The following is a 16370-nucleotide window of genomic DNA, read 5'->3' as shown; positions in this document are numbered from 1 at the left end:
AACGGGAAGGCGAAAATTTTCTACATCCTAATCAATCCATTTATGTTCTGTAGGACATCCTTTTTTCATATATAATGCTGTACGTTTTTATGGCTGTGTTCCCGATTTACTGAATTTGTTATTGCTTTTACATTGTGTATTTGAACCAGTTTACCCGAACCTTGTTATTTTTTTTTTTACTAATCTACGTTTGCCGTTTACTAGAACTCTTTCAGTGTTCATAAATTAAGATGTCAGTGGTTACGAAATTGGTGATTTATTATTCGTTGCAAATCCAGCCGGCCGAACCCCCACGTGGTCTAAATTAACCAAACGCTCTCCACAATGAGGTCGTTGTCAATTGAACTGCTGTTCAAGGAAATCAGTCGACTTCACAGTATAAAAAAAAAAGAAAAAAAACTGTCGTGGAGGTGCTGGGTATCGATCCCAGTACCTCTCGCATGCTAAGCGAGCGCTCTACCATCTGAGCTACACCCCCGAACGATCAGAAGCGGTAATGGTACCGGTTTTAAAAGCTACCGCATAAGAGTCCTACTTTTCAAGGAAAGCAGACCAGCGTATAAGAAAGAACCGGTCCGCCGCCGTCGCAAGCAAGTCTGGCGCGGCATCGCGCGGCGTTTTAGAAGGGCTCTCTATATTGCCGTTGTACTTTCGGAACAGCTGTAGCGTCTAAAAGGTTGACGTGCATAGAGCAAAGTAAATTTTCAAGTTTTCTCTAGGATCTGACAGAATTTCGCCTGCCATGCACGTGGACAGATTCGAGCACTAGGCGCTTTCGTAAGCGAACGAACGTCGTGTGAGTGAACTGACGGTGAAAATACCGCCTCGTTAACCTGCTTACAAGGGAGAAATGCATCATCATTGTTGATGAATAGGTTTGCATCTGAAGTTTTAGTATAATAGGTGGAAGTTAGAAAATGTATATGGAAGTAAGCGCAATGAATTCATCAGCATGGATGACTCACCCGGTTATATAGCATATTGAGGAAAAACAGTATGTATAATTATTCCAGGAAGAAGAGTAGGCAATGAAGAATGATGATAGAGTCAAAGTGGCGTCGGCCTATATAGATACACAGGGACGCGACTGTGGGAGATCCTAATGCCAACAAAGGGTTCGTGGAATGAAAAATTCATAAAAAAATTTGATAAAGACAAGGTGACCAAATACGGATATTTACCTTGGCCGTTAGAAGATAGCGAATGCAGTAATTAGTTGACTGTATACATTCAGCATGTTCCGATGTTTTTCTTGGAACATCGGCATGATTTATGTCAATTACATTGTGCTAAACAGGCGGCAATCTTTGCCGAAGGGTTTTTGAGGAGAAAACTTGCACTGTGCACGTGTCGTTGCAGCACGCATTCATTTCCAATCAAAAAAAAGAACGTCAGCTGAAGCTCGGCGCGGGGTCCTGTCATTTCGTGTGTCCCCTTCGCCTTCTTTGTTTGCGTTGTAGTAACTATGAGTCCGTAGCAACTAGCCCAACCCCTGTCCTCCCAAATTCAGTGAAAATGCTCGATGCTGAAGATGAAGTACTCGAAATAGTTCCATGAAATCTTCTCTTTCTTTTTTATTCGGAAGCCTGCGATCAGGCTTAATACAATGTATAATACGTACTTATCTATTAGCAAGCAATATAACCTAAGATATAACCACTCCCAAGTATCGCTTTGTAGAACCAAGTACGAAAAATATCAGTACTTATAAACTATTGTTTTTTTTTAAAGTAAACATCCGCCGATAACAACAAATGTGCCAAAATGCAAGTTGACGATTCATTTTCAAATCTGATGTCTTTTACACTAAAAATTTTCTGTAGATTCCTCGCTCTACAGGGTCAAAGAATGTTTTTTTTTTTTTTTGTATAAGCGTACTTGTTTAATTTTCCTAGTTCTTCCTGCGGCGTATTTTGGAAACTCTAGAAGGTGACGTTTCAAATCTAAAGCATTCTGTGCAAAAGCACCCGTCCTATTTAGTTCAAGAACACCGCCACTACTGCTCACAGCCACACCAACTCCCTGTGGCCTGTATTTCGTCGTGTCCGTGCCGGGCGCTCGAAAATCGCCTGTCGGCTTTTGAGCGCCGAGACACGGATCTAGGCGCCATTCTAGCGTGCCAGTGGAAACTCCGCTCACGCGGCGACACGCCATTTACACACTGAGGAATTTATCCAGCTGTCGGCGGTGGCGTGCGCCCCGAAAAAAATGTGTACGTGACACTTTCGGCGGCGTGCAAATCGAGGCTCACCCGGCCAAAGGAAAAGTTTCCAGTTTCGTTCCCGGCCGTCTCTTGTCGCTGCTTCGTGTAAAGATCGCCGAGTGGTCTGCGAGCAACCCTTGTCGCTCACGGCGTGAGAACCCTCGCTGCTCAAGGAATGTGGACATGCGATGGGGGTAAGTGTGAAGGACTCTTGTTCAGATTCAGAATCGGAAGGTGATGAAATTGTGCGCGTTTTCGCGGCTCATTGCAAGAAGGAGGTGAAGTCGCCGTCAGCGCAGATTTAACCCGAATACGCCTTAGACGCCCCTTTACTTTTCCTGTGGAGGGTGCTGGTGAGAGAGAAAAGATGAAATGCAGGGAGGTTAGCCTGAGAAGCTGTGCGGCTTGCTACTCTTCATTGGCGGGAAGGGAAAGGATTAGAAAAGATTAACTAATAAAATGAGATATGAAGACAATCTGGCGACATGAGCACTACAAAGCGATTTCATTCATTTGCGATGCTTTTAGAGCAACTCGGGCAGACATCGGATCCGACCAAGGTTCAATAATTCCTTCTTTTTTTTTTGTAATGGAAAGAACGTCAAGCTTGTCTAAAATGGTGCAGAGCGTATTTCTTCAAAGTGTGTTGAAACGAAAGCAATCACAGAGAAGATACGTAAAGCGAGTTTTTTTGGTTGCAAAGAAAGGCGCCGTATATTTTCAATGAAGTGCCCGGAATGGGCTTGTTTAATGTGTATCCCTTCCAAAGGACATTCTTGTTTGGCAAAGTTAAACAGCTCTAAATATGTCTCTTAATCGTTCGGGTTAAATCTGCCGGTGGCTTTACAGCAGCAGGTGTTATGTGCTTCAGCATTCTTAGGTTTGAAACTCGAAAAGTATAACTTGCAATCTGAGGTTGGTTCTCGCTATATTCGTACTTTTAGCTTAGTGGGTTTGACTGTGGATATTTTGTGCGATGCTCATGCAGCGTATTGGCCTTCGTCTTTTTAGCCAGATAACTGCATGACATGAACTTTGAGTTACGCTTTATAACCGCGATGGATCTCCTCCAGTTTTTATCCCTTCCGTACGTAAATTCGAGAGTTTATTTTTAGAGACCCGTTAACTATGAGTTAACAATGGATTTGCTACGTTCGGCACGCATTTATCAGTCAATGCAGTCGCAGTCAATATCGCAGTCAATGAGTTAACCAACGAGTCAGTGACTTTTATTGCATTTTAGCTAGCACGTAATCGTAGCTATTCATTTGTGGTAGCATTTTGCTGCTAGGTTAGGCTGGTCGATGCTGAGTGATGTGCTTCGACTTGATTTGATGAAGCGTTGTGCCGAACTGCGTGCAGGCAAATGAACGGCTGTGAAGAATGCGACTGGGCGTCCTGCTTATTGTTGTCGTCACTCTCATCGCACCCCACCTGGTGGTTGCCATTTTCTTCAAGGTAAGGATACCGTTGCTTTCGGTAATTCTTTAGTATAAGCCCTACACGTGCGATTCAATCATTGCTCGCTTAGCCAACTGAAGCACGAATGCCCCGCCCACTCCTGAAGTGGATCCGTCGTTTTTTACTGTACCGTAAACCAAGTTTCCTTTCTTTTTTTTTAGTTTGCACACGCCTGTGGGTGTCGTGAGGAAGAGGTGCGTTTTGTTGGAAGCGTGAAATGTTGAGGCATTGGGTGTCACACATCGTCATATCAATATCACACTGAACATCTTTTCACCCTTGTTACGCTCACATCTAGAAAATGTAGTGCAATCTAGGTAGGGCTGTAATAGAAAGGTGCGCAATCTCTATGTCATAAAAAGACCGTGAAAAGTGCACTGTGCGCCTACCTAAGAAAAACCAGGAGTTCAACCGAGCAGAAGGTCTGCATTTTGGTGTTAAAGAATGCCCTTGATGCTAAAGTATAAAAGTAGGGTCAACGCTTATCGGAGTTTTTCATGCGCTCGGCCTTTTGGGTAAAAAGCGCTGAGATTGTTCAGGGAAAACAGGCTTCCGTCGAGCGATTGGGTAATTTTCACTCACGAACTTATGTAATCATTTTCACTCTATTTGCTCTAGAGAAAAGCGCGCGCTCTGCTACTTCCTAGAGTAATAAACGATGATTTTGAGAAGATACCGAATAACAATCAAACCGATGTTTATCAAACATAAAACCTCCGATATATCGGTGCTTGTTAAGCTGCTCCTTTAAAATTGTCACATAATATTAAGTAGGTCAAGCCTCGTTCCTCTGTTGTGTGTCGCCTTTAAATTAATTGTTGTCGTCGTTTGAAAGTTTATTTAACTTAAGTCGGTTCTACATTACAAGCTAAGTACTTTAGAGAAAGGATACGTTTGTTGAAGGCTCCCTACCGATTGTTATTAAGAAAATAAAATTATGGCTGCGGCTTTTGCAAACTAGGTGATAACGTTTTAACAATTTCCTGTTTACGTCGTCAACACCATCGTCTGAAAAAAAAAGTTATTTCATATTTTGCAGCTTTCCTTGTTTCTTCTTCTCTTTCTCTCCTTCCGTCCTTTCTTTCGTCCACCTGTCATGTTATATTTAGAGTTGTCTTCTTCTTCCGGAATGAAACATTATCCGAAATGTAAACTGAGTAATGTCATTTATGAATGCCTCTAACGCTACTCTGCGACTTTCTTTCTCTGCTTCCACCGTATAATGAAAGGCGCAGAGGGCCAATATTTAAATTAGACTCCCGAATGGCACTTCCCCCGTGTTTACTGCAATCAAGGGAGGTCTCATCGTCCCGCAATCAACGCCACCCGCTTGAATATTCATACAATTCGACGCGGGCACTCGGGATCTTTGATTGGCTTTCCACCTGGCAAATGAACGCCCTCAATGTGCTCGCAGGCTATAGGCGGCGGCTTCCTGTGATCTTTATAAACAGGAACGGGTGACAGGGCGGCTGATTGCGAGATGTTGTTTGTGAGGCGCGCGACAGCAGGACCGTTAGTCCTGCCTACTTCAAGCGTGTGGTGTGACGCGTACGATAAATACCTATTCTTTCGGCCTTTTGTTGGTATAAGGCGTCTTTTTTTTCTGATCTCGAGGCAGTTTGGCACCTGGGCACGTCACTCTGCTTGCATAATCCGCGCACCGATTTTGCCCTTAATATGCCTTCGTACGGGCTATATGTTAGGTAGCAATAAAGAGCCTTAGCTTGCCCGTAAAGGTATCACCATTTGCTGCATACCACGTTAGCGTGGAAGCTTAAAGATAGCAACAGCGCTGGTGGCGACGTCGCGCTACACGGAATTTAACCACCGAGTCCAAGAATCTAATGCAGCGGTGGGCACTTTCTACCTAACTGCTGTCGTAAAGCGTCGGTGGCGACATAATGATTAGAATGCAGTTATGTGACATTCCTCTTCGACGAGAACCATCATTCAATTCAGAACACAACAACAACCACAAAAAAAGAAGCTGTTTGATTGTATTGTAGTTCGACAAAACGCCACAACCTCTCGCTACCAGCGTTGCTACTCCCGTCCACGGATCCTGTAGAAGGGTAATGCGTACCCGAGAATGAGTTTACGCAAACGCTAAAAGCCTCTATTAACAGACATTCTTACTCCTTTTGCTGCGATAACTCCAAACAAAGTAACAATGGTTCCTTGCACTATGACTGGGCTGAAAGTGACTATTGCTCATCGCGTGGTTTCAAATAAAATGCCAATAAAGAATAATAATAATAATAATAATAATAATAATAATAATAATAATAATAATAATAATAATAATAATAATAATAATCACGGACACATGTTAATTTGCATTGGTTCATACTGACACACTACACGAAACAAAGAGAGGTATACGCGCAACTGCACAAACAACTCGACAGGTCTCAAGAAACAGATTGGAGAAGGTTGCAAACCAGAACGTTCCGAAACCCAGCACACATAAACAGAGTAAATTCCAAGCAATAGCCAGACGCGAGCTGCAAGCTCTGCAAGCACGAACACGCAGACATGGCACACAACTTACGGAAATGCACAAAGATCAGAGCATTATACGTAGAGGACGACATAGAACCGGACCTTCTCGAGGAGCGATGGCTAAGCTCTCCATGGCTAGCTCGGAACTACACGACCAATTATGGGCTATCCAGCGGGCCCGGGCAGCCGTGGAAAGGCTACGCCTCACCGCACATAATGTCCGGGTGGCCAGAGCCCGGGCTGGCAACCTAACATGTGCTTCTCTCATTAAAGTTTTTTTAGGTCCGTCCATCATTGGTTCATGACTCCTCGTTCTTCTTTATTCTTTACTAGATGCGAAAAATAGGAAGTTTCCAAACACCGCAGAGAGGTTTAAGTTTCAAACCTCACTCAACCCTCAAACCGCTAAGGTAAAAACTTTTCAAGACATTTTAAGGCAAGGGCGCTCCGGCATCAGTCAGCAACAGTGCAGGGTCAATTTCTTTTCTACACTATTGCACCTAATGTATCTTGGTATTCATAAGAGCTGCGCGTGCCTTCGCTGATTCTCTTTGGCCGCCAGACGTGCCAGTCATTAAGAATAGGTCGCGTATTTGATTTTGTTGGAATTTCTGTGAAAACCAAATACATGATCGGATAATTGCATGTGTACTGCACCGCCGTAGTGACTCAGCGAATGTGCCACTGCGCTGCCGAGCACGAGGTTGCAGGTTCGATTCCCAGTCGCAGTGGCCGCATTCCGATGGGGCGCATTCAAAATCACTCGTGTACTATGCTTTAGTCGCAAGTTGATGATCAGTTGGTCGAAAATGCGTAACCTTCCTCTTGGGCGATCCTCTTAACACTCTGTGCCATTTTGGGACGTTAAACAACAGCGCTTATTGCTTCTGCTGTAAATTACTTCAATGGTTTCATTTACAGCTGTTGTCGCCAGGGCGAATAGCGTACTTCTGTCTAAGGTCCGAGACGGAGTTTTTCGAGGTAAGCCTTAGTACGCTTCTCTGTCCCTCCTCAGGAGTCATAGCTAATATCTCCGCGCGGTGCGCTTTTTTCGGATGTACTGCTAGAGATATGTTGTATACGAAGGATGCGTGATTTGAATATAAGGAAAATAGTGATTTGTAGGGGCCGTCTTCTTCGATTCATTACGAGTTTGGCATAACTACTTAGAGCTGCTCAGGATACGTCATGACGAAAAAAAAAATGCTGTAGACGTGCTTATAGACACAAAAAATTTGTGATAACCGTGTTCACGAAAATAAATTCATTATAAGAACGAGTGCTTATCCACGATGCCCTAACAAACGAAAAGCTCTGCATATTTGATAATTGCAATACTGTAACGCAATACTTAGCCTTATAGTTATGATGACGCTTGTTTCAGGAGCTTCGAGTGACGTAATTAAAGTCTCAATATTGCTGCATCTAACAGGCGTCTGTCAACATCCTCTAGGTGTCTAAAGCTGTAAAGTGCAGGTGATATAAATAGCCCGATGGTCGCCACCTTAATTTGAGCGTTTTAGGGACAGCAGAGCTTGTAATACAAAATACACGAAACATATAACGCTTGAAACGCATTTTTTCTTCGATAAAGACGGCAGTCAGCTGACATTCATTGAGCGATCCGTAGGATTATTGATGTAATCAAAGCTCCGAGTGATATCAAAGCATTATACTGTGAATTGAGCGGGAGTACAGTCTGCCGTCGATCTTAATAAATTGCGGCGCCGAGGTAATGGTCTTAGTTGTTCCGTCCATCTTGTGTACTTGTTTTCGTTCTTTTCTCTTTCCAACACTGTGAATCAAGTCCCGTTGTTGTACGTGTTCAAGAGAAGACTTCAGGGACACGGTTCGTGGTGCATTCTTTTTTTAAGGCATCGTTATTAATAAGTATTTTGCTATGGTAATTCCTATTTCACTCTCTTTCTTTTTATCTAACTTAGGGCGAGAAACAATAAAACCTGTAGATTTCAGATTTATGTTATGCAAGGCTTGATTGTTCAAATGGAGAGGACTCAGAAGAAATGAAATAAACGGGATTACCAAAGTCACTGATAAATTATGAATGGCGACAAATCAAGTTTAGATATAAAAATTTTGTCGTGTGCTCATCATTCCTTTGCTAGAAAAGAGTAAATCACTTCATCTTCGTTCGGCATGAAATTTTTTCAACTGACGGGATTACGTGGTTTTTCTTTCGTTTTAGCTTCAGATCTGCCTCAACTTGGTACGTACCTTGAACGTTCACCACTTCCGTAAGCTGTAGGGTGGCTCTTTCACAGACTTAGACTGAACTAAATGTATTGGTTGATTGGATGTATTTTTCCCTTCACCAAGGTGTACCTTCCCCGAACGCTCAACGTGACCCAGGCGCGTTGCATTTCGCAGAACTGCTGCAGGGGAACCGCTCTTTACACGGTGAGACACGAAGGACAGGTTAACCACGGGTCGCGTGGAAATGCGAGTACACTGCAATAAGTGAAGACGGGTGTAACTAAGTCTGTATTTCTCACATCCTTCCACTAAGTTACACCCTTTAAAGTGACAAATCGTGTAAATGTGTTTTCAACTCACTCTTTACATGCATAAAAAGCGTAAGAGCGGGAGTTATGGAGAAATTTACACACTTATTAACTTTTAAGCACGTAACTCACATATCTACACAAATTTCCACCTTTGAAAGTGATAAATCATGTTAATGTCTTTTTAACACACTCTTTACAACCATAAACACTTGTAGTTAGAACACATTAACACCTTTATTCGCTTTTAAAGGTGCATATTATTTTACAGTTTATATAGTAGGTGGAATAACCCATTTTCTACTACCGCCTGTGTGATGATAGTGGTAAAGTACGCTCGTATAGGGCAGTTGCCTAGCTGTGGTCTAACCAACCATGCCATCATGGTAGCAAAAGTTAAAGAAACGCCTTGTAGTTTGCACGCTACCCAAATTGTGCTTCATTAGAAATTTAAGTAATTAGAATGCAATAAATTAATCAAAGAATTAACGCGGTTTTTACTGTTACTACTGCCACCACAGTCAAAACTATCACTGCGACTACCGCCACCATCATCGGCACTGCGCTAGCACCTCCAGTGCCACCCTCTTTTACTGCTTGCCTACCGTAAATGCAGCGAAAGAACTACTACGAGCTCGACCACTGAAGTTGTACAACTGATGCTGCCAGCACCTACCATTACACCTCCTGCTTCAGCTGCTACCGCTACCATCATTAGTAACGTTTTCATTACCGTCACTACTGCTGCCACAAGTATTATACTTCCGCTGCTTTTACTATGATTTCTACACGACCACTACTACTAGTACGAGGAAAACGAATTTGTTTCTAGCTTTGACTTGCTAAATCCAAACCGCACGTGTTCAGGTATTTTAGCTCTAGGAAGGACGGGTTGTAGTGACATCATGGAGGTCTACAAACAATTACCACACATAGTATTTGCATTTGTTTCTATCTTACAAAATGTTCCGACAAACTGTGTTTCTCTGCTTAGCGCCGAAAGTGAGAGTCGTCTGTATTGTGCTCGAAGCGACGCCTGATAAGCACATATATTGTCTTGTTTCAGAGCGATAGCTTTTCGTCTCCACTCGTTTACTTTTTTTTGTTACTTTCTCTCTTGCAGGGAGGAGCCGTTGGATAACATGCATTGATGGCTGCTCCAACAGTTCCCCGAAATAATCTGACTCTTTTGTCCTCCTATTTGACATTACACTTTGCGTGTCTATTTCCTGAACAGTGCGTGTATACAGGAGCTATGTTTGAATACGAACACAATTCGCCATCAGCGTTGATTCTTCGTGCTATTTCACAAATTGCAGTGTCGAGATTTATGCTTCGACGCAACGGCACGAAATACGAAATAAATCGAGTGCAACGCTGATATGTGTCATTTCCTTGTTCGCATAAAATGCACCGTACAGACTGCATGCAAACCTGCACGACTTTCTAAGCAATTCTTGAAGACTCCACTCCACGGTGAACAGCAGACTGAACTAGTCGATCTATTTGGGGGCGCTTGTCTTCTAATCCCCCAAAATGTGAGCAGGTGTGTCCGTTTCTACCCACCGTGCTGGTTCACTTGCTGTACGGGGGGATCATTTCTAAATTTTGCAGAATTTTTAAAAATCGCCTGCTGCCGATTAAAATTCTGGATTATCCAGAGAGGCCGACATACAGGAGAAACCATACCACATATTCAACTAATTAACAAAGTTACTAGTTAACTCCCGCGTTGATTACTTTATGGCACATATTGCAATTTACTCAGTGTCGCCAGTGAGTCTGCAAGGCGTATCCACTTTGAATGAATTTCCAGAGTGACACTGGTTTGGAGATATGCGCCATCAAACTCGCCGTAAAAATGCACTATTATTCCACTTACTATTTCAACAAGACGCTACTTTATGCATTGCAGAACAAAGGTAACTGAAACGCCCATGTATTTCGTCCTACACATTGGGAAATAACATCTCGAAAGTGGTGTCATCCAGGAAATTCAAGTGAATACGTCTTGCAAACTCACCGGCTACAATCTGTAAATTGCGATATGTGCCTTAAAGTGATTAATTTGGAAGTTAATAAGCGAATCTTTGTGAATTAGCTGTATAAGTGTTTCGATTTCTCGTGCTAGTAATGTCCGCCTCTTTGAATAATCCAGCTCAAGGACAAGAAGTGTGCTATCTGCCCCAAGCAATTTTTAAAAATTGCGTAACACTAAAAAATATTGCCCTATAAAGCGTATTCTGCTGCGAAGCACTAGGTCAGGGGTTCGATTGCCAGCCACGGCGGCCGCACTTTAATTAAGGCGGAATTCAGAAGTGATCGAGTGTACTTAAATTTAAGTGCACGCTATACTGATGCCACATGATGCTACCAAGATCCATCGACCAAGCCGGCCTGTAGGATCTTTTAGCGATGAGAGCCAGCAGAGAGCATGATGGTCAGTGACTACTGAAAAAGGGCGACCGTAAAGGTAAGGACGGAACTTCGCAACCGCCCAGACTATAGCAAGGCATTCTCGTTCCGTAATGGAATAGTTGCGCTCCGATGGTGTGGGGAGGCGGCTCGCATAAGCAATAACGTGATCCTGGCCACGCTGACGCTGGGCTAAGACGGCACCTACGCCATGACTGCTGGCATCTGTACGTAATTCTGTAGGGGCATCAGGGTCGAAGGGACCGAGAATGGGTGGTGAGGTTAGAAGAGTGACGAGACGAGAGAAGGCGGCGGCTTCTGCCGTACCCCACGGGAATTGCACGCCTTTCTTAAAAAAATTAGTGAGGGGTATAGCAATTGCCGCAAAATCTTGAACAAAACGACGAAAGTACGAGCATAGCCCTACAAAACTTCGAACGTCTGCGGCTGTCTTCGGAACCGGAATGACTCGGACAGCGCGATTTTTGTCGGGATCAGGCTGTACTACGGAGGCGTCAACGAGATGGCCCAGAACAGTAATTTGGCGGCGGCCGAAATGACAATTGGACGTGTAAAGTTGCAGCTTCGCCTTTAGAAATACGTCAAGTATAGCTGTTAGAAGCTCAAGGTGTGTGTCGAACGTGGGCGAGAAGACTATGACGTCGCCGAGGTATCACAGACATGTGGACCATTTCAAACCTCGGAGCAAGGAGTCCATGATACGCTCAAAGGTGGCAGGGGCGTTGCATAATCCAAAGTTAAAGATAGGCATGAAAGTGCGGTTTGCAGTAATAGTATGTATACTGTGAGGAAGTATACTGTGAGGCACGGTAACTTCATACTGTAGTGAAATGTCGGGCAGTGGAGTGACGAGTTACTCGCCATCAGGAACTGGTGGGGAAGACAAGAGTTCAATATAGGCTATTGATTTTGGTGGCAGGCGAATAAAGCCGTTGGGGCGTAGGCGGAACTGAGGTGCGTCAGAAGGTTCTGCGAGAATCGGCAACTCGAGGCGAAGGGTACTGGCAGAGCAGTCAATAAGAGCAGAATGCGCGGAGAGAAAATCGAGGCCGAGGATGAGGTCGTGAGGGCAATGAGCAATCACGGTGAAGAGGACAGGAGTGTGGCGGCCGGCGATGCTAACACGTGCCGTACACATGCCGATGATTGGCACAGTACCGCCATCCGTAACGCGGACAACGCGTGCCGACGCTGGGGTGAGGAGCTTGTTCAGTCGTCGTCGGAAGGCAGCACTCATAATAGAAAGATGTGCACCTGTATAGATGAGTGCTATGACAGTATAGCCATCAACGTCAACGTCAAGAAGGTTCTGGTTCGTGTGTAACGTGAGCAGAGGACTTGAGGGCAAGGTGGACAACGCAGCTCCACCTCCAGAAGCTGCAGTGCCTAGTTTTCCGACTGGATCTGGGAGGCGATAGACGACGGAGAGAAGCGACGGGATTGGGGCGAACGAGACTGATGGCGTCGAGGTGAGGGCGAGCGGCTGTAGCGAAGATTCGGGGAAGTAGCCATTTACACTGGAGCCAGACCACCAGGCCGACACTCGCTCGCGCCAAGAGCACAGACCCACTTCGTCGTCGTTCTCGCGGCCGCTCGTCCCTTGAGCATCGCTCGATGATATCGTAATAATATATCTGGCAGAATTAGGGTTGCGTCTGGAGAATAAAACACTAACCTTGAAATTTTGTAACTGAAAGCCTATTGCACTTCTGTTTAGTGAAACCTAATAAATTGAATGAATACGGTATAGAACCAAACATAATAAATTTTACATTGAATGCTTTCTTTTATTGCGTGTGCCACTCCAAAAGGTGCACTGAAACGATAACGGAAGTCATTATTACCCGTAATAAGTCATTATAGTCAACTTTAAACGTTCAAAAACAGGCAGAGCCTTATCACAGTTCAGGTTAAGTCTTTTACACTATTCAAAATTTATAATTCCTTGTGCTTTTGTATTACTCCAACGAAGCTTTCATTAACTTACGTCAGGTTTATTAATCAATGGCACGGCTAAATAGAGTTCTATTTGCAGCAGGGAGTACATTTCAGTTTTTTTCTTCAAATGAAGAAAAGGTTTGTGAAATCGGTTTAGATATTACCTTATGAGAAACTATCGGCATTTCCCCATGCATTTCATTGGGGACCGCGTAGGTATAGCCACGCGGAAGACACATCTTTTTCTGCGCCTCTAGATTGTTCTTTCTATTTATGAAATTAAAGGAGAGGTTGGGCACCCTTCTTTGTGTATAAAGCGACTCGGGTATCGCGCGTAGGTGGGATTGTTGGACACGTCAAGCAATATACTCAGTTCATTCGAGTTTAAATGTTGTTAACAAGTTACTTAATCACGGCGGAGCCTCCTCGTGTGAGGTTTAAGGACGTGAGTACATTAATCCGTTCACACGTAATCCGCCTAGACGAGCAAGGGAACAACCCTATCGTCTTTCTTGCTGTGGCAGCATGTACAAAAACTTATCGCCAGTGTTAGCGGCGAGTTGACAGCGCCTATCAAGAAACACTAAACGTCAAACTATATGTATCATTAAAAAGTGAAACTTGGCAATCTGTATCTTTCGGCTTAGTAGGCGGCTTGTTTTGCGCTTTACATCACTGTGCAAGTGTTGTATTCGACAAACGTGTCTTTACTCTGTTTCACCCGTGCTCCAGAACGATGCTGCCCTTAAACCACTCTAACTACACTTCGATGGGCTTAAACTTTGAACATCCAATGGGCAGCTCAACGGTCCTGAAATGCCGAGTGCCTGTGTTTTGGCAGAAGTTGGAGGGCCATGTGTGTCCTTATCTTTCCACACAAAACCATTTTGTTTATGTCGTTCGAGTCAACTGATGGTCTTGTATTAGCACGTGCTGACTCGGCATGTTCGCTACTGTTTCGTCCCTATTCAGACATCAATGCATGGAATAAAAATCATGGCAAAAAACACACAGCCGAATAACCAAGTGAGTATATACAGAACCATACATTTGTTTTTCTATGCGTGATGGAAACCCTGGTTGGGTTTTGATTAACGCTTTACGTAACCTGAATACCATTTTATGGCTGATCATATAGTCCAGCTGGTCGGGTGCACTAAGCCATGCCAGTTGCGCTAACGCATGAAATATTTGGAAAAAGCAAATAAGAACGCATTGTATATTAGGCGGCCTTTGTGGCACTCATGTCCAAGACAATAGAGCCCAAATTGACGCGTCCACGTTCTTGCAGTTACGAAATAAGCAAATGCTGTCTGCCAGCCCGAGAATTTCAGATCTGTAGTTTCAATGGGCATATTATCTTAGTGCACGTTTCTTGAAAGACATCACGACACATCAATAGCTTTCCTCCACAACTTCTTTTGTCAATTCCCTAATATGCAAAATGTTACCCTTATCACACCACCGGTTGTCCATTTCTCGCGTCATACACCTTGTCTAAGGTCACCTCTTTCCTCTCACTTCAATGAAAATATAATGAACTCGTGTTTATTCTACAAGCAATGTTTTCTCCTTCCAGTTTGACTGATGATGACAATGACTATGCGGTTGATGATTATAATGCTGCGAATGAATTTATTGCTCCATGCAGTTCACTTCAGCATGCGTCCTCTGTTGAGCAAGTTTCTGGTACGTGGCCACTGGGCAAATTCACAAGCGCCCCGCTAAACCTAAATGTAAAGAATGGCGATGCTTATCCGCAAGCGCGTTGCAAAGCCAGAGCTGCAAGTGTCACGTCTTACTGGCTAACGTATCACCTAGACCTTTCAAATTGAGACCAAGACAGGTGAAGCCTTAGAGACAGCGATACATAGGCTACAGATTTGGCGGGAGATTACTGTGTTGCATCACGAAACAGGACAGACACGAGTATAATTGGAGATGACGACCCCAGTCGTTTCAAGATCACGATCAGCTGCAATGCGGATGCATTTCTCGAGAAGCAGATCTAACTGGCTCTTGAACCGTTATCCATTCGTAGAAGAAGAAAAGAGTACATTCTGACAGGATCACAAGCTCAGAATCTTATCCACCGTTTTTTTTATGTCACGTGGAGAGGAGATAAAGTGCTAAGTTAGACGGCACTAGCCAATTTGTCGGATCTTGCACGTGTATCGTATGATGCAACGCATTCGTACATTCTCTATGACGCGAAACTACTTACTCAGCAAGCTCCCTTGCGCCGGATCTCGTCTCCGAAGAAAGGCACACCACGTCCTCGAGACGTCGAAAGAGCTTTCTCGGATTCAAAAAAATAAAACATCACGGCTGCTCTATGTCCATGTAATCACGGAGCAGGACTCACAATGACCGTTAAGAAATATCTTTTATGAATACGGTGGCATAACAACCTGCAGCGACACAAAATTATTCTTCCTCGAAAAAAAAGGGGGAATTGAGAATAGTCAACGTCGCGTTCGGTGCGTGAAGCGGCACATACCAGTACCGTAGGTGGAAAGAGAAACGAAGCAACGCAAATTTGCGACGGTAGAATATGACGGGGTGTTGCGCGTTCGCGTTACAAAAGAGCACAGATCCCGCAGAAGCACGTGCCAGCTTCGCAACATCTCGGAGACTGTCGCCGGGACATTTTCCATTTGCGGAATCGCGGATAACGGGACGCGATGGGATTTGCTGCATTCCCGAACATAAGCTATGTCTGACGTGACTTGGAGGCATTTTGCATACGGAGAACGCCGTATATCCTCGGTGAAAAGGCGCGTTTCTTTTTCGCCCGGGCGCATACGCTTGCCTAAAGACATTGAAAGGACACGCATGAGCAGGCAGGTACACGTCTAATGCGAAGAGCTGCACCCTGTTTCACCAGAGCGAGCAGTGCCGTGTAAAGCGGCGTTAGTCGATGATAGATTGAGTTCGCCCTCATAAAAAAAAAAGGAAAATACAAGCACTATATAGACTAACTGCGAACTTTCCACTTACTCATTTACCTCTCCAAGAGAAATAGAAATGAAAGAAAGGAAAGGCAGGGAGTTTAGCCAAATGAAAAATCCTGTTTGGTACCCTTCAATGTGGGGGGAGGGAGGGGGGAGAAGGAGCTAGCAGATTACGCATCTTGGCAACCTGACTTACACGTTGGCTTCGTTACTAACAGCGAAATGCTGCCGAGTAGGTGGTCGCAGATGCGAATCCAACGGGCGCACGGACGAATGAAAGAACTTTCGTCTATCGTTTCGTCTACCCCAAAATGCCATGTCCACTTCAATTCCGCATAAGTCTCAGAGAGC

At 44.2% G+C, this 16370-nt stretch overlaps 1 protein-coding gene and 1 non-coding gene across 3 annotated transcripts; one reads left to right on the top strand and one right to left on the bottom strand.

Moving 5' to 3' along the window:
* Positions 1-405: 405 nt before the first annotated feature.
* Positions 406-478, bottom strand: TRNAA-AGC (transfer RNA alanine (anticodon AGC)). The gene has a single exon. It is a non-coding gene; the product is annotated as a tRNA-Ala (tRNA).
* A 1810-nt stretch (positions 479-2288) lies between these two features.
* Positions 2289-10132, top strand: LOC142559445 (uncharacterized). Of its 2 annotated transcripts, XM_075671037.1 has the most exons (7): positions 2289-2397; positions 3566-3661; positions 7091-7150; positions 7977-8018; positions 8376-8396; positions 8507-8587; positions 9815-10132. In XM_075671037.1, exons 2-7 carry the CDS (start codon positions 3587-3589, stop codon positions 9830-9832), a joined length of 297 nt encoding a protein of 98 aa, XP_075527152.1. In that variant the 5' UTR covers positions 2289-2397; positions 3566-3586; the 3' UTR covers positions 9833-10132. The 2 variants fall into 2 exon arrangements, with proteins under 2 accessions (XP_075527152.1, XP_075527151.1); XM_075671036.1 differs by lacking the exon at positions 9815-10132 and having other exon boundaries at positions 8507-8835.
* Positions 10133-16370: the final 6238 nt, after the last annotated feature.

Source organism: Dermacentor variabilis, chromosome 10 (assembly GCF_050947875.1).
Source record: "Dermacentor variabilis isolate Ectoservices chromosome 10, ASM5094787v1, whole genome shotgun sequence".
Taxonomy (NCBI): domain Eukaryota; kingdom Metazoa; phylum Arthropoda; class Arachnida; order Ixodida; family Ixodidae; genus Dermacentor; species Dermacentor variabilis.
The sequence above is the reverse complement of the archived record's forward strand: the minus strand, read 5'-3'. Positions and strand labels throughout refer to the sequence as shown.

Bases quoted from the DNA above. Each gene is read 5' to 3' on its own strand.
- LOC142559445 (XM_075671036.1), top strand. From the start codon at position 3,587: ATGCGACTGGGCGTCCTGCTTATTGTTGTCGTCACTCTCATCGCACCC. The intron at 7,151-7,976 runs GTAAGCCTTAGT...CTGTGAATCAAG, and splicing joins CCGAGACGGAGTTTTTCGAG to TCCCGTTGTTGTACGTGTTC. The intron at 8,019-8,375 runs GTTCGTGGTGCA...CTTTCGTTTTAG, and splicing joins GAGAAGACTTCAGGGACACG to CTTCAGATCTGCCTCAACTT.